Source organism: Eucalyptus grandis, chromosome 11 (assembly GCF_016545825.1).
Source record: "Eucalyptus grandis isolate ANBG69807.140 chromosome 11, ASM1654582v1, whole genome shotgun sequence".
Taxonomy (NCBI): domain Eukaryota; kingdom Viridiplantae; phylum Streptophyta; class Magnoliopsida; order Myrtales; family Myrtaceae; genus Eucalyptus; species Eucalyptus grandis.
In genome coordinates this window covers 24,695,218-24,719,170 of record NC_052622.1, presented here as the reverse complement: position 1 = coordinate 24,719,170, position 23,953 = coordinate 24,695,218, and the positions used below count along the sequence as shown (strand labels likewise).

General features: G+C 37.9%; 1 protein-coding gene across 1 annotated transcript; it reads left to right on the top strand.

Moving 5' to 3' along the window:
- Positions 1–3,938: 3,938 nt before the first annotated feature.
- On the top strand, positions 3,939–10,975 carry LOC104438920 (disease resistance protein RUN1-like). Its single transcript, XM_039305210.1, has 4 exons — positions 3,939–4,612; positions 4,733–4,847; positions 9,087–9,386; positions 9,479–10,975. The coding sequence occupies exons 1-4, from the start codon at positions 3,939–3,941 to the stop codon at positions 10,973–10,975; spliced, it is 2,586 nt and encodes an 861-aa protein (XP_039161144.1).
- The last annotated feature ends 12,978 nt before the right edge of the window (positions 10,976–23,953 follow it).

Sequence of the window (23,953 nt, the reverse complement as noted above, 5' to 3'; positions counted from 1 at the left end):
GGTTGGAAGTCAAGATAATTAATCTAGGATATATCAAAAGTAGTCAATAGAAAAAGAAAATCAGTTTTCTACCAATGATAAACTTCTCCAATTATATCTATGGTTTCTAATGGTGAACCGAGTTTGGAACAAAAGTAGATATCACCTTTTATTGGAAAATCGTCTTGAGGTGAACTTTGAGTGAAATTCTTCCTAAAAGTATATATCACTTTTCATACAATTTTGTTGGAGATGGATGTATGGTAGTGGTGACGCAAGAAAATTATAATAGACAACTCGAGACATCCATATATGAAAATGAGATACAAATATAAAACACAAACAAAATAATTATCACATGATTATTACACACATTATTTATGAATAGTAAAATCTCTCACTTACTATAGTTTTTCTCACATGACACAAAAACAATTATAGAGCAAACAAGCTCATATGATCGTGCACTCAATAGACGAGCTAGCTTTCCACTTTTTCTCCCTATTTGTGAAGTGCTCTCAACCTCTATTTCGAGGCTTTCCAATGCTCTTTTTTTTTTTTTTTCCTTTTTGGGTCGCTCAAACATGTCATTTTAATTCATGTACGTAAAATAGAAGAACAACCTAGATGGACTTCAGAGCAAAGAACATCCTAAAGAGATTTTGGGGGCTAGATACTCAGCTTAAAGGGAGAGACAGCATGGGTTTGGGCTTTACTTAGCCAATCCGTGACTTTCCTTCGAAACTATTACCGCTCCAATTACAGCTCCGTGAGGGAAATGTGTAAATGAAATTCATCGAACAAACATTCACACGTTCGACCACAAAGCCTGAAGCCCACAAATTTCGAAAGACCCTTTAGGAATCTTAGCTTTCACGTATGACCTCAAGAGCGTCTCATCTTTCATTTTCTTGTGAGAGTATAGATTGGATGTTTCCAAAATGAGAAAATATTTGATGGTTGCATAGTACGGCATCATATACTGATATGGCTGGCACTTATGCACTGCTTACCAATCACGAATTGACACGGGTCACTGAAGTGGAAATAAAAATGAAAATATAAAAAATCTTGAATATTTCTTCTTCTTCGTCTTCCGACTGCAATTGTGGAAGTTTCTGGTTTCCTTCTTCTGCCATTACTTTCAAAAAGTCATCTCCCACTACATGCCATGAAAATCGGGAACTCTTTCTTTATTTCTCTCTCTCTCTCTCCTTCCTCCTCTATCTTCAGCTACCTCCCCCATTCGCAGTCCCTGGCGCCACAATTAGGCCGGCCACTGTTGCACGTCCAAGACCGAGCCACCCTCATCGTTGCAATGGCTCGTAGTCATTGCCAATCCACGAGAAAGAAGAGAGAGAAAAAAAGTTTTTGACCATCAAAATTCCAAATTAATTTTTTTACTGACAAAATCTCAAACTGATACACGTGATAAATTCACTTTTCGTTATTTTCCGTTAAATTTTATTGTCAAATTACTCAGTTGGATAACATATAGCAATTGACAAGTGTATTAGTTTAGAGTTTTACTTTTCATTTGTCATAGGTATACCGGTATATTTTGTGGTATTAATTCAATTTAATGAAAAGTAATAGAGAGTAAAATTGTCGCAAATGTATAAGTTTGGGTTTTTTTGGTAATCAAAAAATTAATTTGTGGTAAATTTGTCATAAGTATATCGATTTGAGATTTTTTATAGTAAAAAAATATTCAGTTTTAGGTATATTTATCATAAGTATATAAGTTTGAGATTTTTCATAATATTAAATTCATTTTTTATTTATTTTCACGTCTAGGACACATGACAGTTCGTGATTGGTGAACAGTACTTAAGTGTTTAAAACGTCAGCCTACGACGTGGTAACCACCGAATATTTTCGTTTCCCAAATGGTTCCCCACTCTATCAACCGTTGTTTCCGAAGAAAAGAATTCTAGTGAATTATTTAATGTAAAGATGCCACCCATTTTTACAAGAGACTTGAATTAGAGGAATAAAGGTTACGCGGACAAGACTTCAGGCGGGCGATTGGGTGAACATACTGACGGATGTGGGTGCTTTGCTTTAAGCACTCTACTTTTCCTATTGGATGGCTAAAGGCAACCGGTGCGTTTCACCTGGCCTTAGAGACTTGGAAAGATGAGTGGTAGGGATGGATGAAGAGAATAATTGATGAATTCCTTAGAAATATGATAGTGGTTGAAAATTTAATATATTTTGTCATTTATTAAAGTTCATAAGTTAATTAAAAGCAAATTGTTGATGTGCTTGTGCCAAAAAGAAAAGAAAAGAAAAGAGAGAGCATAATTTCTTTGAGCTATGAATTAAGCATACAAAATGAAACATGGTTTTTATATAGATCTAAAATAGATACGATGAATCTATCTTATTAAGAAAAATGTAAAAGTGATGCTCCAAAGTATTTTTAATGGGTGGCTAACACGTGGCACTCTCTATAAGTGACATCTATCTTAACTTTCTTTTGGAAAATTTTCTTTTTACTTTTCCACTTTATTTCGGAAAAATTACCAAAAAAATCCTAAACTTATTGCAATTGTGCCAGTTCAGTCATAAACTTATTTTTTGACCAATTGAGTCCTAAACCTTTTATAATTATTTTCGATCAGCCCATCCGCCCAAAATTAGCCGGCCAACACGACGTGGCAGCCGGCCAATGCCGTGACCTTTTTTAATAATATTTTATTTTTATTAATTTTTATTAATTTTTATCTTTTTTTTCCCCCTGCTCCCTCTTCCTTCTTCCTCCCTCCTCTCCCCTCCTTCCTTTGGCTCCGGCGATTGGCCAGGCTAGCTAGTCGCCGAACTGAGGCAATCCAGCGGTCTCGCGCCCAACGAAGGCGGGGCGAGCCCCCACTAGATCTAGTGAGGGCTCACCTCGCAATTGCCGGGAGAGGAGAGCCATCGCCATATCCGGTGAGGAGGGCCTTGCTAGATGCGACGGCAAGGCCCCCTCACCGAATATGGTGAGGGCTCTCGCCCGAGGAGGGCCCTCTCTAGATCCAGCGAGACTCGCCCCCTCGTCGTTGGGTGCAAGCTCACCGGCGGTGAGCGAGCCCTCGCCAGATCCGGTGGGGCTCGCCTTGCTAGACCCAGCGATGGCAAGGTCCCCTCGCCGGATCTAGCGAGGGCTTGCCCTGCCTGTGGCTGGGCGAGTTCGCCCTCTCCTAGTGACAGCAAGGTGAGCTAGCTTAGCTGCCTCGGTCCGACGACCGCCAACCCTCCCTCGGCCGGTCGTCGTAGCCAAAGGAAGAAGGAGGGAGGAGGAGAGGAGGAGGGAGGAGGAGAGGAGGAGGAAGGAGGGAGAGGGAGAAGGAAAAAAAAAAGATAAAAAAATTAATAAAATATTTCAAAAAATAAATATTATTAAAAAAAAAGGTTGCCGGCGCTAGTCGGCTGCCACGTCGGCACCAGCTGGCCAATTTTGGCCGGATGGACTGATCAAGAATAATTGTAAAAGGTTTATGACTCAATTGGTCAAAAAAATAAGTTTATAACTAAATTGGCACAATTGCAATAGGTTTATGACTTTTTTGGTAATTTTCCCCTTTATTTGAACTAAATATGTTTTTCACCTTTAGTTCAAGATGCATATAATTGCTTTCAATATTACGAAAATTTCTTATTCTAATGAATATAGTTGTAGTGTCAATATGGCTATTACTTTCTTTTTTCTTCCTTTTTCCCCTTGCTTTTAGACCCCAATAAGGCATCTCTAGACTCCCAATCTGAACATATAAAATCTATGAAACGACAAACCTACTTCATCTTCCTGCCTTGCCTCCTGCTTTCGCTTCTTCCTCTTTACTAGCGATACTTTAAATGTGATGCAGAGATAGTTGAGTAATCATTTCCTGCTCAAAACTATCCACAACAGTCGAGTCTCAGAGGGAGAAAGGGGAGAGAGAGAGAGACAGAGAGAGACAGAGACGTGCACTGTAATGGAAGATCATTACTCGAGCCGACAACTCAAGCGAGCTGGACTCACCGAAGCTTCGACTCCAACCATTTCGAAACGACCAAGACCTGACGTCATCGAAGAATTGCCTCTTCTTCTTCCCTCTTCGGACTGGCTGGAGAAGGTCAATGTGCCACTGGCGTCCACAGTGAATTCTGACCCATCCGCCTCGTCCACCTCCATGATTGGAAACAATTACCATGTATTCTTGAGCTTTAGAGGCCCTGATACTCGCAAAGGTTTCGTTGATCACCTCTACCAGAGACTCAATGATGTGGGCCTGAGGTACCATCCAAACTTTGTGTTCAGAGATGATGAGAAGCTCTGCTTTGGTGAGCCAATTGCTCAAAATCTTCTCAATGCAATCGAGTGCTCTAATGTTTCAATCCTAGTTATCTCAGAAAATTATGCTGCTAGTGAATGGTGCCTCCGCGAACTCATTCATATTATGGAGTGCAAGGAAAATAGAGGCCAAATAGTCTTGCCAGTGCTTTACAAGGTAAAACCCAAGGACGTGCGGCACCTAGGGGGTAGCTTTGGAGAGGCCTTCGAATCTTGCAAGGATCAATTTGAGGAGGAGGTCAAGCAACAAGGGCCGGTAGCTCTTAGAAAAGCACTTGATCTTAAAGTATTTGAATCAGAGATATTTGCTGATGGGTACTTCTTTTACCTTCTCTTAACAGATCCTTGTCGGAAGAAGAATTTTTCTACTTATCATCCTCAATCCTTGTTTTGTGGAGCCATTAATAAGTTCTCATGTGTTGTGTTGTTTGACAGGTGTGAAGGGGAATTAGTAAAAGAACTCGTGCGAGTAATAATGGACGAGCAACAACAAGACTTCCTACCACCTCTTCCTAGGAACTTGGTTGGAATTGATGATCGTGTGGCTGAGGTAATGAAATTGGTGGATACCGATCCTTCCCAAACTCAAATTATTGGGATTTATGGGATTGGTGGCATTGGTAAGACAACTCTGGCCAAAACATCTATAATAAGCTTTCTAAGAAATTTCAGTGCCGTAGCTTTCTTATGGATATTAGAGAAACAATTAATCGCAATGGTATGGAGCATATCCAAAATCTACTAATCTCAGATATAACGGGAAATCATGGAAATCATGTGCCGATTGTGTGAGAGGGATTGGAAAGATCCGATTAAGTTGTGAAAAAAAGAAGGTACTTATTCTTCTTGATGATGTGGGTCATCGAGACCACCTCGATAAATTGATTGGAGGTTGTAATTTCAAATCAGGAAGTAGAATCATTATTACATGTCGAGATAAGGCCCTCTTGAAGTCTGAATATAGAAGTTATGAACTCAAAGAAATGAATAGCAAAGACTCTATGCTTCTATTTAGTTTGTATGCATTTGAAGTGAAACAACCTCCAACAGACTTCACGATTCTTTCTAGTGATATTGTTGCCACCACAGGAGGGCTTCCCTTAGCTCTCACGGTTATAGGTTCACTTCTCAAAAGAAAACATAAAAGCATATGGACAGAGACGCTGGAGAAATTGAGGAAGATGCCTCATAAGGATGTACAAGAAAAGTTGAAGCTAAGTTACAATGCACTAGATGATAATGAGAAAAAAATGTTTCTAGACATAGCATGTTTTTTCATAGGAATTGACAAAAGAATTGCCACCTACCCGTGGGAGGATCTCTACTTGTACCCAAATTCTGGATTGGCAAGAATGATTGAACTTTCGTTAATAAAAATTGATTACGAGAATCGGTTGAGAATGCATGATCAACTAAGAGATCTAGGTAGAGCTATTGCCCGTCCAAAAGAAACGAGGCCTTGGCATTGGAGCAGACCATGGGATGAGGAAGTTATGAAAGTTCTACAGCACAAGGTAACAATGATGTCTACTTTTGGCCTTTCCCAGGTTTTGTAACGGTAGTCCCTCGAATTATTATTGTTACTATTCTTTTGCTCTAGACCATTGACCATTCTCAACATATTAGCATTTTCTTGGTAAAAGCTACATCCAGTTTTGGCCTTTAGTTCATGAAAAGTTTGCACTAGTCACTATTCAACACGTCATCTCTTGATGCATATGACAGTAAAATTGTGTAGTTTTGACCCTGTCTGTATTGCTCTTTTGTCAGTTTAACATCGTTTTCTAGCAAATTTGATACTACTTCCTACTATATATTACTTGTCGAAGACCAAGCATCACACAGGTTTGATAATTTACTTTATGCCACTTATAAATCTGGTTCATCCCTCTAAAATGCTTGAGTCTTTATAACTTTGTGCCGATTGACTTATTTTATTCAACCAAACACCAAAAACTTTACTGTTGATCATTACTTTGTTGTCTTTCATTCTATCTTCCCAAAATATATCAGCAATTTATTTTTGAAGTACGTTGGCGTGAGAATAAATACATGGATCACATGTCATCCACCTCTTTCTCTCTTGAATTTTTACTTTTTATAAGATATATGTGATAGTTTCCTTCTCCAAGATTCAAATACATTATTCTATCTTCAATTTCGAACCGTGAATTCATGCAATTTGCTTGTATGCTGTTCTACTTTTTTGCAACAAAAAAAAAATTCAGTTAAATCCTTTGCCCCTCAACTATTGGCTATCAACTTAAGATTATGTTCAATTTCAAGTAATAAGATGTTAGGTGGTGGTTTTATATGTATGAAAATTTGTGACAATTTATTTTCTAGGATTTATTATGCATTTTCACGATATAAATCCAATATAATAATGTAAATGTACTACAAAGAAAATTGAAGGTTTAGTTTATATTGTATTACTTAGTGAATGTTAATAACAAAATTGAAGAAGTGCCTTTAGATATATCAATTTTTTGAGTAATCTAGAAATGCATAATTATGTTATTAACATTGTTTGGGTAGTTGATAACTTGAAACAACACTAAATAATTTGGATGCCTCTTAGTCAACAATAAATATAAAACTCTTGTTTTTCTTTTCCTTAAAGGACTGTTAATTTTTTTTTTTTTTTTTTTTAAATCAAATTCTCTATTGCAACTTTCGCTTTTCTTTCGGGGTTAATATCCTAAAAACCTCAAACTAATACACATGTGGAAAATTTATTCCAAACTAATTTTTTGATCATGGAAAACACCAAAATGGTACACATTTGATAAATTTACTCCAAATAAATGCAAAAAAACCTAAATTATTACACTTTTGACCAAAATACCCCAAGCTAATTTTTTCAATTACCAAAAACTCTAAATCAATCCTCCATTAAATTGGATTAATACATAAAAAAAAAACTACAAAAATGGTAACAAATAGAGAGTATAATCCCAAACTGGTACACTAATCAACTGTCACGCATCATCTAACTCAGCAATTTGATAGCAAAATTTAACAAAAATTAACAAAGGATAAATTTATCACAAATGTACTAGTTTAGGGTAAAAGTTTAGAATCTTTGGTAGTAAAAAAAAATAATTTGAGGTATATTTGTCATAAGTGTACCAGTTTGGGATTTTTTAGGATATTCACTTTTTTTTTTTTATTGTTGCCTATACCAACTTATAGTCAAATTATCAAATTACATGAATTTTTTTCTGGAAGATTGTTCAAGATACATTAATCATAAAGAAAGTGACATTATTAGCATTTTTTTTTAGTTTTAATTATGAGCTCTGCACTTGTATCATAGGTCAATTATGTTCATATGAAAGATGAAAACTCAAATGATTTCAATAGGCTATTCTACCCAGTTTTCGTAACATGTCCTAATGTTCATACCGGTGCTATGCATGGTTCTAACCATAGGTATTTTGAGCACATAATTCAACAATGTGCAAAATTAAATAACAGTAGATTACGACAAATTAAACTAAATGACAACTGATGTATGATTTTCTAGGTATTCATACAAAGTAATTCTCAACCAAAAACTGAAAAAGTAAAGATCGAAATTAAGAAAGTAAATAATTGTTGGCAGTACGTGATGAGATAATAAAAGGTGAAAGAAATTGTATTCTTGCATACTGCCTTTAGTTTAATATGATATCCACCTCTATTCGATAATGAACAAGCCTTTCTGGTAAATATAATTGTGCTTTTACGTGCACACACAGACAAAGAGAAGAGACAAAAATCTATCGTTAGATATTAGTGGAGAAAAAATAGATAATTAACTTATCAAATAAGATAAATGGAGGAGCAAAAAAATAAATGAGAGAATGCAAAAGGAGAAAAAGATAATAATAGCTAACCTTTATTTACTAATTCATATATTTTTTTATGAATGGGCGAATGGCAAAAAAAAAATGCACTAACAAATTCTTAATCATGTCAAATTTTATGATTAATTGGGGCAAATTCAATGATGACTAATTGAGTAGTGTGCTTGTCTTAAGAGAAAATTACTCAATCAGTCATAAATCTATTATATGGATTCAATCATAAACTTATACAATATTTTCACGCAAAATTCCAACGTAATCATTTTGATCAATTTTCACCGCAATCCAATCATTTTATGGCCGTCCTATATGGCGCACCACCATATCAGCAATTTCTTGCAAAAATTAGGCAAAATGACTACTTCGGAATTTCACACGAAGGTTTAAGACTAAATTGATAAGTTTATGATCAATTAGACAATTTCTTCCTCATCTAAGGATTAGTTGTTGAGCTTTGAGCTTGAATATCCAAAAATGAAAACTCAAATTCAATAGACCAAATTCTTGTTTCCATCCAGCCATATGCCAAAACCAAAAAAAAATTAATGAACAAAGAGGGAATGAGTTGTCATGCTTTATGAATGCATAAGTCTGAATAAGTACTTTTTGTTTTTCAAATGTGTAACAGTTCTCACATATGTCAAAGGCACACCATATTTAGTCAATCGTCATTACTACGAATGTAACAAAATTTAATTTCAAAATTTACAAGAAAACTTGACTAATTTCATATTCGAATTTCACATAGAACATCAAAATTTGGGGCATATATGTGAAAATGGACATATGACATGATTGTGTAATTATAAAAGATCACATATATTTCTTTTCCCTACAAGTGTAGACAAAATGCATCACCCACAATAACATGTAGAGTATACTAACAAAAGAAGGTTCGATGGTATTTACAAACTTCAATTTTATTTTATTTTTTGTAGGAGGAAAATGAGAATATTGAGGCACTATGTCTGGACGAAAGGGGCTCCAGAGTGTTCATGAAGCAAGAGAGCTTCAAAAAAATGCCTAACTTGAAGTTCCTTCATGCGAAGGATGTAAATTTTGATGGAGATTTTGAAGGATCATTTGCTCAATTAAGATGGCTAAAGTGGGAGAGATGTTGCCACTCTTTCAAGGCGACCAACTTTCATTTGGAAAAATTAGTCGTACTTGATTTATCAGAAGATTATCTTGGTGAACACCATATTAGTAAAAATTGGAGAGGATGGAGTTCAATCAAGGTAAGATGAAAAAGGCTTTTTCTTTTGTTACATTTGATGATAAATCATTATATTTCTAATTGCTAATCTTAAAATATGTTTCTTTCTTGTAGATGGAGAGGTTGAAAGTTCTCAATCTTTCGAGATGCTTCAAATTACAAAGCACCCCTAATCTCTCCATGTTTAAAAATTTAGAGCTACTAATCCTGGAATATTGTACCTCTTTGAAGGAAATTGACGCTTCCATTGGAGATGTCAAGCGCCTCATTTCCTTGAACTTGAAATATTGTATTCATGTCACGAAGTTACCCAAACAATTGGGTGAACTAGAAAATTTGGAGGAGCTTGTCGTAGACCACACTAATATAAAAGAAATCCCTCCATGTATAGGATCTTTGAAAAAGCTGAAGACACTTAGAGCAGTTGGTTGCTTACAATCAAATTTGCAACCGACTGAAGTTCCCAGTTCAATAGTCTGTCCAGTAAGTTTGTCATTAGTGGAATACCACAAGTCGCAACCGATCCCTTCTTCAATTGGGAAGTTGGGAGAGTTGGTTGAGCTAAACTTGTCAAATACAAGGATTAAGGAATTACCCGGATCCATCGGGGAATTGAACAAATTGAAAATCCTGAGGATTTGTGGTAGTCAGATAGAAAGGTTACCACGTTCTATTGGAAAATTGCAAAACCTCCAAGAGCTCGATGCCTCTAGATGCCCTAACCTGGAAGGACAATTTCATGTTGATAAAGGTGGATTGTCTTCTCTAAAGACCTTTCGTTTAATTAACACAAAAATTTCTGGCTTGCCAGAAAACTTAGATCAGCTTTCTTCTCTCGAGCACCTCGATTTAGGGGGTTGTGGAGAGCTTCAGTCACTCCCAAAACCTCCTTTTAGCTTATCATCCCTAAAGCTCACCTGTTGGAGCAATGAGCTGCCATCGCTCTCTCACTTGAAGCATCTAAAGGAGCTCAGGCTTTCTTCTTGCAAGTCTCTTCAAAGCATCCCAGAGATCTCTCACCTGAAGCATCTAAGGGAGCTCAGCCTTCATGATTGCTGGTCTCTTCAAAGCATCCCAGAGCTTCCCTCCTGCATACGGAAGCTTGATATTTGGGGATGTCCCGAATTGGAAAGGTTGCCAAATCTTTCCGATTTGGAATTTCTGTCAAAATTAAGGCTTCTGCATTGCGAAGGGCTGAAGAAATTGGATGGACTGGAAGCTTTAAAATCCCTAAGAGAGTTGTGCCTAAAGCTATTTCCAATGTCGTCTAACCTCGACGACTTTGATGAGAAGGCGGATGAACTCCAATCGGACAACTTTGATGAAGAGGCGGATAATCTCCATGCAATAGAAGGCCTTGAAAAATTGGGATCCCTGGAAGTGGTAGATATCTCTGGGCGCAAGCACATTCAAGTACTGGACCTTTCAAAGTCAGAGCATCTGAAGAAGTTGGATGTTAGTAATTGCGGAAGCTTAGTTGAAATTCGTTGCCCTAGTCAATTACTAGAGGACTTTGATAGGGATGGGTGCAAGTCACTTAAGAAATTATTAGGCTTTTTACCACACTACGTCCAAGATTTACGAGGAAAGAAACAGCTAGAAGCTGACTGAGGTTTGAGGGGCTATAGTTAGATCTTCATGAGGAAGCCAACGAGATTACTGAGGAAGTGGTGCAATTCTGGGCATTGGGGTAAGAAGAGGAGAAGGGTGGAAATCGAGCACAAAGAGAAGGGGAAGAGATTGAGGGGTCCAACTATCATCTGGTGGTCTGTTTCTGTCTTACTTCGGGTGGACGGCGATGGGATGACTGATTTGAAAGTGAGGTTCATGTTCACATGCTCCGCTATATGAGAAATGGAATTCGACTTCTAACCTCACCCTCTCACCACCCTCTCACCGATTGCTTGAAATGGAGCAACGGAGGAATTCGACAAAGGGGGTGATTGTGGAAGAGAGAGAATGTTGGAGGCAAGGAATCTGGTGAAGGATCTTCATGTTGGGTCTTCATTGCTTTCGATTGCCATATCTTTAGAGTCCAGGTGACTGGACCCCTTTTAATTAATCCATTCTCATCGCCAATTGATCGGTTTATTCATTGGTTGATTCTTGGCGTGATTGGTGCATGCGCTCGCTATTGTTGGTCTGATTTTGGATGTTCAATAACTGCACATGGAGGAAATGAGATGAGACTAATTCGAGCTTTTTCTGCATGTTCAGCATAGCATATTTAGTTATCCTGTTTTATTTATCAGCTTGTGATTCCTGTTAGGTTCAGAGATCTATTCATTTATTCTCATCTACCAGTTTGCTATGGTGTAATGAGATAACTATAGCAGCTTTTGATTAGGTTTCGTGTCAATGGTGGTGAATTTTCCTTATGTTATCTGAGCAGTTGTAGAGCATGTGTAGCAAGATTAGGACTTATGAGCTTATTACAAGTTTAGGTTGATTTTATCACCCTGTCTAGTTAGCGTGGAAATTGACTGCAGAGTTGTCGGAACTAATGTGAACTAACTTCAGGTTGAACGGGAAGACTACCTTGATTAATGAGATTCTACTTTCATAGACATTTCTTTCCTGTTATCGGATTTTGAAGCACCTTGAGGGGTGATGAGAAGTGGAAAGATGAACAATCTCCTGAACCATTTGTTTGTGCCTATGATCCAAAGTAGCATTTTCTCCATGAGTATGTGGAAATTCCTTCTCACAAGACTCTCCGAGTATGTCCTCACTCATCCCGGTTAGCTAATAACGTAGTGAAATGGTGTTGAAGGCTACTAATTTCACACATAAAAGGATGCTAGTGTCCGAATTGTTGTGATGGTTATATGGCTTGTTCATTTTGTCCTTACTTTTTCTTTGCTAGCTTTCTAGTTGAATGGAATTGCTCCTCATCTTTTGACTGGGAAAATGCAAAAGCTTGAGCTACGATAATAGAAGTCCATTGGTTTTTTCTTTCACCGAGGGTTATTGAGCTCTGACATTGTGGTATGTTTGGAAGAACTTTTGCCTTTTAACTTTCATCTGTACTATTGTTTTTAGCATTTGCAATGTGTCTTTTGCTCAATACTCAGTGCTTCAAACCTTTAGAAAACATGAAACTTTGCATTTTATGGCCAATTATAGCAAAATAATTCTTGTCTTGTTGACAAGGTCAGGAAGTACCTTTTGATTTCTAACGTTGAAACAGAAACACCATTAAATTTGTTTCTATTTCCATGGTTGGTTTTCATTATGTCATCCTCTGTATGGATCCTCTATGATGTGATGGTCTTGCTTTTTGAAGGTTACAAACTCTATGCTAGTCGACTGTTGCCCGCACTGATGCAAAATTCAGAGTGCAGAGCTGACTGAATCTCACAGTAAGTGGCTTTTCTTTTAAGTTACATGAAGATTTCAGTTCACAAAATGGTGTTGAAGAATGATGTTGAGTTGTGCTTGAGAAATATCTGGTTGTTGGCCTGTTCAACTATGAATTTGAGGATTGTGTCTCCAGTGGGGATGGGTTATGTTTGATGGAGGGGTGGAGACTGCTTTGGCCAACTTATTGTCTGTTCCTTATCTTTTCAACGTTTTTCTTTTCTCATGTTGGGCAAGAAGGTTGGTCCACAATTGAGTTGTGCCCTCTATCGCTGGTGCTGCATTGTTCCGTGGTGGAGTCTCTCCCCAATTTGCCTGCAAAAACTCCATATGTGCTATTTGGGAAGCTTGATTGTGGAATGGTAAGGAAGAAGATCAATCTTTGGAGCTTAGTTTGGAGGCTTTAGACATTGCCACCATAAAATAAACATTTGTTTTGTCCACTTTAATTGTTGCAAATAAATTATGTGTCACTGTTCAAATCTACCTTTGTTGAACAAGTGTACTCTATTTTTACATTAATACATAAAAGGTTGTTTGGGGTGCTCATCCACAAGTTTAAAAGTTGAAGCACGTGGGTTGGTAGATAAGTTACTGATTTGGTGTTAATTTTTGTCCCTAGTAGTTTGGAGCGGTATGTTGTGATTGACTTATCCGATGAAGTTACTGTAATACTTGGGATTTGACCAAGTAAAAAAGAAATTTTAGGGCCTGTAAAAAAGAAAAAAGAAAAAAGAAAACAAAAGAGAAGGTTGAAAAGTCAACTAAACAAGGGAAGTGGACATCGGCTTAAGGGGAGAAAAAAGAGACACTCGGCTCCCTCTTAAACTGAGAGCTCATGTAGAAAGAAAATGGAGAGAAGAGAGAGAGAAAAAGATCTTATTCTGGAGATCGCTAACGTCTCCAACTAAACAAAAAATATAGCACGCGTAGTGCTATTTTCTGTGGAGATTACCTACTTTCATTAGTATTTTCAGTTTGAACAGGGCTTTTCTTTGACACGATATAATTTTCTTGTCTTACTTCCAGCAACTGGAGGAAGTTCTTTGAGCAAAGCAATTGTAATGCTTCAGTTTTATCTGGCTCGTGATCATGATATGAATATAAAAGATCAGATTGCGTCCAAAAGGATGTTTCATGTCTTCAGTCAAATAGTTTAAGGTTCTTCATTCTCAACATGATATCAATCTACGCTTATTTAAATAAAGTAATACTTCTCTCCAACTTTTATGAAGTAGAGAAATTCACTATCTGATGGATTTTGGAAACTGCTCACGCATATGTGATCTTGATTGCATTTTATTAATTTGTTATTTGGTCATGGAAGTAGGCAGTGAAGCTACCATAAACGTGTTCTGCATTTTCTGAAAGCCAAGGAACTAATGTCAAGATGATGAATCTCCATGGATCTGTAATAAACTTTGTTCATTGCTTAATATGCCAATGTGAAGATTGCTCTCTCTGAAGGCAGATATATGGCCTTGATCAGGCTGAAGGTATTATCATCAATAGGGAAACCTGGTACAAATCATGTCTGCCACTCTTTCCATGTTTTACTTCATGCCTTTATTAATCATCTTGCAAATTTGTATTCGTACCTTAACATCATTCGCAATTTATTACTTCAGTTCGGTCATTGTTTGGTGATGACAATGTCTACTACCCAGAGGCTTAAAAGGAACAGAGGATTTCCACTGTATTGCATATAACAATGTGAGATCCAAACCAGAAGTATGGAGGAAGTCCTTAAATCAACCATATTGCTTTCATGTTTTTTGGATAAATATGACAAGTAATCAATGGGTAGCTAGAAAGGTGATTTGCTTTAAGTCCTTTAATGTTTGAGAGCTGATCTATATCTCTTAATGCCATCTTTTCTTGAACTACAACTCAAACCAGAATGTTTTGTTACAGCTGCCACAGAACGGAATTGGAAAGCCACTCCCACAATAAACATGGTTTCAGCCAGAAATTTGCACCATTTTCGGCTAGGCTGATGGAAGGGACAAAAAAATTTCAGAGCTCGAGCATTACCCTGTTGTTTATGGCACCGAAATGGAGTGGGGGGAGCTGTGCATATGATCGTTAATTCTATGGACAGCTTAATTGGTACCGCATCAAAAGCGAGGACTTCCAACTATAACTATAATCTTGACATTGGAATAGCTCATTGGCAATATTAGGATTGCAAATTGACTTGGAAGATACTTGTCATGTTCTTTTATTATCATATTCACAACAGTTTGATGCTTGTCTCTGAATCTTGATGAAAGAAATCATGTTCTTTCATCATCATTCATGCAAAAAGAATTTTAGAATGATGGAGGGCACATATGCCCCATGTAGAATCATGAAGAATATTTGCATGACAGCAGCACGATAGAGAGTGGGTTATGGAGATCATCTATGTTTCCTAGTAATTGTAAACATAGCAGGTAAAGTATCATATTCAGTTAAGAGTACCTTTTTCACATTAGTAATTTCAGTTTGGCATGGGTTTTGTCGATGTCTTATTGTTTCCCGTCTTATTTCAAGTAATCTAAGGTCGACTAAGTGAATGCAATGCTTCAGCATCATCTGGCTTGTGATCCTGGTGGAAATGAAAATAGATAAGAATGCCTTTGAAACACATTGGATGTCATTATACGTCATTAGTCACAGAGTAAGACTCTTCATCCTTGACATGACATGAATATGTTCTTATGCGAACAGAGAGTATTACCTTTTTCTGAGTTCTATTAAAGTTGGTTTCCTAAAGCATAGGATGTTTATTATGTGATTCTTTCATTCATTCGTGCATAATAAAACAGAACTTCATTCATTGTTAGCAAAAGTTCCACCCAAAAGCTTAAAGTTTTAGTTAGAGGTAGACTGCATGTATGTAACCCCTATTGATACCCTTTATTCAACCAATGTGGAATAGCACTTCTAAGGGTTGATTGATCATAGCAAGTACCCATGTTTATGTGGTTTTGATTGCATTTTTAGTAGCTCATGTCCACTTTTTCTGTCATGGGTTAATAAGCCATTGGAGGTACCATCATAAGATTTTTACTTTCCTCAAATTCAGGACACCGATGTTGAGATGATGAATATCCATGGATCTATATACCACTTTGTTTGTCAATTGAAGTGCTAATAGATTGCTCGATCTGATGATGGATTCATGGCTTTGATCCAAAAGTAACATCTTGTATAGTGGAAAAACTGGTAGGAATCATGTTGCGCTCTTTCTTGTTTTTCGTCATGCCTATATCCACCTCACATGTTCAAACCGTCAACCAGTGTCTTTATTATGTTCGTTCTTCACTTGGTGATGACAATTTCTCATGCCCCTGAAGCTTTAAATGACCAGGAGCTACACTACATTTTTAGCAGTGATGTGAGATGAACCAAACATCTAGGGTATGGATGCAACAAGGACATTCTTTTGGCTGATTGCATTGTGTCGTGCTTTATGAAGGGGAGTTGTCCGTCCTAGTAATGAAAATAGGTGCTTTACTTCACTCCCAGAAGGTTTGAGCTGATCTACATCCTTGAATGTCTATTTCTTTTTAACCTAGTAACTTAGAACGTGTTTGGTAACGCTTCTATTATGGGGAACAATTTTTTATCAAAAATGATTTTTTCTGATTCAGTTGTCAGGAGCAATTTTTGAGCAAAAGAATGTGTATGATAACTCCATAAAATTTTTGTTTCCGTGATAGAAATGCATTTGGTAGTATTCTTAATTTTTTTAATTTATTTTAATTTTTAGTACTTTTATTATATTTTCTTTTTTTTTTTTTTTTCTTTGGCCGGTCACCAACCACGGTAGTGGCCAATGATCGACCGGCAAGGTCCAGCGAGCTCACCTCGGCCTCACCCTAGCCAGGCGAGGCCGAGCCTCGCATCGGTTGGGGAGGCCGAGCCTCGCATCGGTTGGGGAGGCCGAGCCTCTCGCATCGGTTGGGGAGGCCGAGCCTCGCAACCTCGCCCGGCCAAGGCGAGGCCGAGCCTCGCGTCGACGAGCCTCGCCATGGCTTGGTGTCACCGGGGGCCAATGATGCTCCAACGAGGTCGCTGGCTCTCATCTAGCCGGTTGCCGGCGCCGACCATAGCCAAGGCGGCAATCGCCCTGAAAGAGAAGAAGAAGAGAAGAGAAGAAAAAATAAATTCTTTGTTTTTGTTCTTTTGATTCTTAGGAATTGTTTCCGGGAAAAAGAAACTATTTTTTCTACTTCTTGTTTTTGTTCCAAATTTATTCTCGGAAAAAAAAAAAAAAGATTTTTTGTTCTTAAGAACAAAAATTTTACTAAATAGGTTTTTATTCTCTTTTCGTTCCCTGGAATAAAAGAATAGAAATAGTTGTTCCGGGGAACATAAATTTTTTTTACCAAACGGGACCTTAGTAACTACTCTTTTTTTAATTGTTCAATGTAAATATTAAGGGAAAATTACTTTAAAAAGTAAAAAAGGAAAACGAAAGAGGGAGTAGAAAGTGGGACTAGGTGAAGGTGAAAGTGGCATTGGAAGCTACTCTTTCGTTACATTCGGTCAATAAATTAATCAACCTACTCATTTTTGTAAGTATCTCGTGCGCTCTGGAGTCCAAAACTGAATAGAGGCAAGGAAGAGATTTGCAAAGCACACCACATGAAGGAAACCGCTTCAGGATCGAAGCATTCTCGTTGGAGTAGCTGAGACTTTCTAGAAAATGGCTTCAACTTATTAAGAATGAAGCTTTGTAATTGTCGGAATGGAAGATTCGTTTGCTCGGAAATCGACCGGTACATGGACATTGCTATCTAAATGACAACATATCAAGTGCTTGAAGAATTTCGAACATCCCATCTTAACAATAAATATATTTCTGGCACTCGACTTCATTAAGGAGATAAATGTCAATATTATAGAGTCGGGCCCCTATAAAAATCTCACATGGCGCTTTCCTCAAATAGATCGTGCTACAGAGCTTAAGATGAATAAGCCCACTCAATGCTCAAACCTCGTGGCAAATCCTACGTCATCAATAAAACGTGTGATGTCACCGATACATGAAAATACTCCGGGCATGACACAAGGACATTTTCCCGGAAAAATAGTTAAATTGGATAGAAAGCAGAGGGTGAATCAGGCCATGTTGTCTCCTATGGGCTGAAAAGGTTTTGGAAACTTATAGTCAATGAAGCGTTGTGATCGAGTAATGAGCATTACATATTATAAAATGAGGTTGTTAATGGTTCCGTTAGAGTTAAATTCGTTTGAAAAGTACACATCACTTATAATTCATTGTTGCTAGGTAAAGAAGCATGGTGGTGGGGACTTGAGAAAATTATAGTAGGCGATTTGGGGCATACATATATAAAAAAAAATGAGGTACAAATATAACATATTAATAAAAAAAATCCATCACACAAACTATTGCACGCATTATTGTACTTTTGTCTTTGAGTAGTTCCAAGAAATGGAGACGCTGATTGTGGAAGTTGACCAAATGCTTCGGGGAGTATCGAGCTCTGGATTATGGGGGTAGGTAATAGTAACTTTACAAGGAAAAGTAGAAGAATTTAGCAACGTTTTAATAAATCAGTAAATCGCTGATATTTTTCAACTTTTATAAGTGTGATTAGTAAAATACAAACCTTAAAATGATTTTTACCAATGTCCCCATAAATCAGTTAGGGACCAACTCTACTCAAATTTTATAGGTGTTGCACTATAATATATATACATAAATGTTAATAAAATTAGTAATTACGAGCTTCTTTTGTTACGAAATATATTTTTGTCAACTGAAAATTTTCTATTGTTAGTGTATTGACAATTTGATTTTAGCAATATACGCAGGAGGGGGTTTAATATTTAATCACTGAGTAAAAAGATGGATTATTAGTTAAAAAAGGTACAAAACGATGGATTGAAAACCTTAGTTTTACAAAGCACGCATATTTTCAACGAAACAAAAGAGAAATATTTTCCTTTACATGGAAACTTTTTAATGAACTGGGTTTGCTAGTTCTTTTCTTTAATTTGTATTTTATTTTGGGTCTGTAATACTTAATATCCAAATTTTCAAATTTTTTTATGAAAGAGGGGAGGAAAAGGTCATTTAAATTTTTCTTTTCGTCTCCTTTTCTTTTACATAAAATAATTAGCTCAAATTTAATCATATTCAATGACAACAGGAATGGGAAGTTGAACCAAGATTGTGGCGTGATGCTTAAGAGAAATCATTCTATTGATAATGCCAACGATTATCAAAATGCCTTCTAAGTACGTCACATCTCATGAGCCATCAAGATTGTTCATCCTAGATAAGCTATCAATGACTATCCCAAGCAAATCTAAGTTATAAGATTGTTCTGTCATGTCTTGAGCGAGGTGAGAGTCGACTCAATTGCTTTAGTTCTTGCTTGTGCCGGACCTGAACAAGTTGTTTTTGTTGATTCCAAACGTTGCTCGTTGATTACTTTTGAGTTTGGGCATGCACTCGAGCTCCGAACAGGTCGATAGTTGCTCCCCAGCTCGCTGCTCACCATGTGTTCAAAGAAATGCTCAAACCAGATTTCGCTGAGGCCTCCTCTGATTTTGGGTTGATTCTGGGCGTTTGTTGGTCCTTAGACGCGGCTTATAGTTTTTCTTTGATTCGTGGAATGCGAATGACTGGCCGGAGAGACAGTAGCCGTTGGGAGTAGATTTGCTTTTCCAGCGGCAAGCCAAGGTGGAGGCCGACCTGGACGTAGGACGTTGGGTACTGATTTGCTATGGGTGTATGGGTGTTAATCAGCTGGCGCTAGAAGCGAAATTGATGGTCAATCGGTCTGGCGATGGGCGTATATTGATTCATTTGCTGTGAAGCTTCGCGCTCGTGTTCTAGCGCTCCAGTTTCCGGTCTTGATTAAACTCTCAAATTTCGTGTGCTCCTCTGATGCTTTGGTGTGATGTGAAGGAATCCCGCTGTTGATGTTCCGGCGTGGTGAGCTTCGGTCATGTTTGAGCGTGCTCTGTCTCTCTGTCTCTGTCTCTGTCTCTCTTCTCACGTTATGCTGAAAAAGAAGAGAGAAAAGGGTGAGGGAGGATAACGTAGGCTTAAGTGGGCTTGCTATGAATTGGTGTTGGTTTAGGTTAAATGAGCCTGGGCTTATGTCAGTTTGGGCTGGGTTTAAATTTAATTGGGTTGTTTGGGGTTGAGAACCCAATTTTGTGTCCAGGGCCCAACCCGAAGACCCTATTTTCGAGAAAAATATTTTTTTCAAAAATATTTAAAAATTAGAAAACTCTGAAAATTAGGGCAAATGTTAAAAATTAGTCTTTGGGTATTTTTTTCTTAAAATGTGTGAAAACCATTGATAATAAAAAATTTACGCTCAAAATCGAACAAGCCCTTAGGATTTTATCATAGGATTTGAGTGTGTTTAAAGACAAATGCTAGGTTCCTATTTCTTGATTGTGCACTTTCAATATGTTTTCTTTAGCTTAGTAGAAAAAGAGATTTTCCTTATCTCTTATCGTTAGATTCTTTTATTTCCTTGCAATTTATTTAATGCTTCCTTAGTCAATTATTGCTATTTTAATAATTGCGCACGTACATGATCACTTCTAAACTTAAAATCAATCCACACCACACTGCTTAATAAACATCTTCTTGAATTGAACAAAATTAGGTACTGAAAAGTCACTAGTTAATTAATTATTGTAACCAAGTCCTACACCCTAAATTCTGTAGTTGCGAGGCAATGAGGTATACTCCCATACCTCACTTGGTTTCTAGCCGACTCCAATAGTCTAGTAATGGCTCCTCACTAGAAGATTCTTGCAATGTCAATTGAAGCTAAAATTAAACACCACAACGTCGCATGAAGCATGGGCTTGGGAGAGCCCACGCTTAATCAAGGACTATAGGCCTGCCTTTTAGGTAATACCTGTCACGACCAAATTTTCAGATACACCACCTAAAATTAGGCTAATGGACTACTAAGTCTAAGCCTAGCTCGAGCTCTCCCAAACCCATACCAACTCGCGACTTAGGTTCAATTTCTTAACATGCAATTGATTTTTCAATTAGGAATCGTCACTAATCTATTTTTGGTGGGTCGATTAGAAACCCAAACAAAGTAACGGAAGACTTACTTTACTCCTACGAACCAAAGATTTATGAGTTCGGGGACTTGGTTACGCTAGATTTCTCTAACGCCATTTCAGTACTTTTCTCTTTTATTTTGAAAAATGTTTGGCAGACAGCTTGAATTGATTTTAAATCTATTTCCTAACATGTGAGGTGTTCATGCGGATGCGCAAACCACCAATTTAACATCCAAAAAAAGCAATGAATAAATTGCAAGACTTACCTCATAGCAACGAAAGCATCTGCGTTGTTAGATCAGAATTCACATCAACAGTCATAGATATTATTTCTAATTAACACGCAATCACTTAATTTTTGTTTTCACTTTATTTAATGAGAGTCATGCAATGCATGCTAATAATCTAACATGAAATAATATGACATAGTAACATGACCTAAACTATATGACATGAGTAAATAATTCCTAAAGAAATGCAATAGTTAAATGCAATCTAAATTAACCAAATGACCTAATTCTAATGATGGGCAATTTTTAATTAAATGACCCTAACAAAAATCACTAAATGACGTGCATTTCATAAACCTAAATTATATATGACGTACACATGATATTTCTAAAAAAACGTGCAATCTATCTAGAAGAAATTATCTAAACCTATAATATGCAATCCTAACATTTCTAATGACGGGCAATTTCTAATTAAATGACCCTAACAAAAATCACTAAATGACGTGCATTTCATAAACCTAATTCTATATGACGTACACATGATATTTCTAAAAAACCATGCAATCTATCTAGAAGAAATTATCTAAACCTATAATATGCAATCCTAACATGTAATGACGTGCCAAGAATGCCCTACTTATACATGACATATGCATGATATTTATTAAATTTTTAATAAAATTCGAAATTTAAAATTGCCACATAATTAAACAAGCAACTTAATTAAACAAAAACTAACATCCTAAATGAATGCATTTTTTTTGGATTTTTTTATTTAACAAAATAAAATTGATTTAACGAACATGACGGCAAATCAGATCAAGATAAAATCGATATCTGTAAATTGACGAACCATATCTCGCACATGAGATTAGGTTGACCAATTTCAAATAAAATCGTGAATCGAATCTCGAGCGTTGTCGATTTTCCGTGCGATTGCGAGTCGTATTTCGAGCGTGAAATCGGGCTGTCAATCATGTGCACGTTGTGAATTTAGGGAATAAATCCTTAATTTAAAAAGATTTTCGGGAAACTTTGGATAAGATACATCATTGGAAGATTTGAATTTTAACGCAATATCAATGAATTAAGTAGGGAAATTATCAAATTAAATTTGGATAATATCTTTACCTATTTCGTAGATATCATTCCCGAATTTGGACTCGTCAAAAGATGGCACTGGTGATGGCCTATGGTGAGCTCGACGCGGTGGTTCGATTGGGTGTGTCCACGGCTACAGGGCACGCGAGAAGACTACATTGCTGGAGGAGTTTATCGTGCTTGATGGTCTTGGACCACGGTGAACACTAGAAAACCTTTTATTCCAAAGGACAGCACCCTCCAGTGGACATAACGTGCGAGAATTTCTGCCACAGCTACACGCAATCGGAACTTGTCCTAGCGATTGATCAGGTGAACACGGAGGACCTCAGTCACCAACGGCATGAAGGAACTGCTGGGTCAAGCAAGACATTGACGTTGATCGTGTCGATGGGGCTCGCCAAGGCAAAGCCGCGGCAAGTTTAGAGTTAGTCGTGACTTGGTGATGCTCTCCAACGGGCACCGCCCAAGGGGTGCCCAACAGTTCACGGCCAAGGATAATTCACGGGCTGCTGGCTTGCCGTGGATGGAGTCCTGAGCGGTGTCTTGTGGACTCAAGGATGAACGGCAAAGGGGCTGTTTGCCAATATGGCTCGGCTCAAGAATCTGCAAGTGAATCTCACTTGACAACCTGCAAAACAGAAACTCGATGTTGCTAGTTCGATGGCTGCTGCTAGTGGCACTTGTGGCGAGGATCGTCGTTTGAAGGTTCACGGCTTGGCTGTATAGGGACTCCTCGACAGCAGTTGGTCATCGGCTAGAAGCAATGGCGCTGGGATTGCGGAGTTGGAGGAACCCGTGGACTGGGAATCGTGGTGATGGACTCAGCTATGCACCTCCTAATTCTCAGACCTGTTGCCAAGAGGAGAGTTCCTTCTCTTGTTCCTGTATTTCATGGCCATATATTCTCCATTGCGTGGCCTCTAAAACTTCGTGATTGTTGATCACCACTAGACGAGGGGTGCACGCTGCTACTTTATCATCGGAGAGGATCGCGACAAAGCTGGCCGTTGTCAATGCAACGGACGATTGGGAGCAGGGTCGGCGTCGAGGCACGGCCACAAACTTGACAAATTCATGGCCGTGAAGGGGTTTCAACCGTGACTTGTTCAGCTCTCGCGAACGTGCCCTCTCTCAATCGTCCCTTCTCACGTGTGTCTCTCTATGCTCTCAAAATTGTGGCCATCCCCCCTTTTGTCTATAGTGCGCCCATCTTTTATACGTCAAGGACGTGACCGAAATTTCCGGCCTATAATTTTTTTCTTTCTTTTCTTTTTTTTTTTTTTTTGGTGACCCAGAGAACCCGCGCACCGTACCAACACGGACAGCCCAAAAAGCCCGGAGTAACGGGGATAAACCCTGGGGGCAACACGTGCTAGCCACCACACACGTGCCACCGGGCAATTCACCCCGCGACACCCAGGAATCGAACTCCTCCCCTTGCATTAGGGGAAGAAGCTCGCCGCCAACAGCGCCACCCAGGTGGGTGGTTTCTTTCCTTTCTTTTTTTGCTCCAATGGACGCACAAAATCCTGTCTGTGAGCATCCATGATATATATTGAAATTCCTTTTCCTTCCTCACCCTTGCGTATCATGCATTTGTAAGCCAATTTTTCTTTATTTCCTGTTTCTTTTCTTTTCCAGCTCACATATGAAATCTACCATGAAATATTTCTTGTCTTGAAACATTGAATATATCACTCAAGATATGCCCCACGTGCGATATCCCCTCTTGATATTTCATCCTTAAACTTCCAATCTTCAGTAAATATATCACTCAATGTATAAATCGCGTGAATATATGATATATTTACCGAATATTAGAAGAATA

Coding starts and splice junctions, on each gene's coding strand:
- LOC104438920 (XM_039305210.1), top strand. CDS start 3,939: ATGGAAGATCATTACTCGAGCCGACAACTCAAGCGAGCTGGACTCACC. Junction 4,613..4,732: donor TCAGAGATATTTGCTGATGG/GTACTTCTTTTA, acceptor GTTGTTTGACAG/GTGTGAAGGGGAATTAGTAA. Junction 4,848..9,086: donor TTGATGATCGTGTGGCTGAG/GTAATGAAATTG, acceptor TATTTTTTGTAG/GAGGAAAATGAGAATATTGA.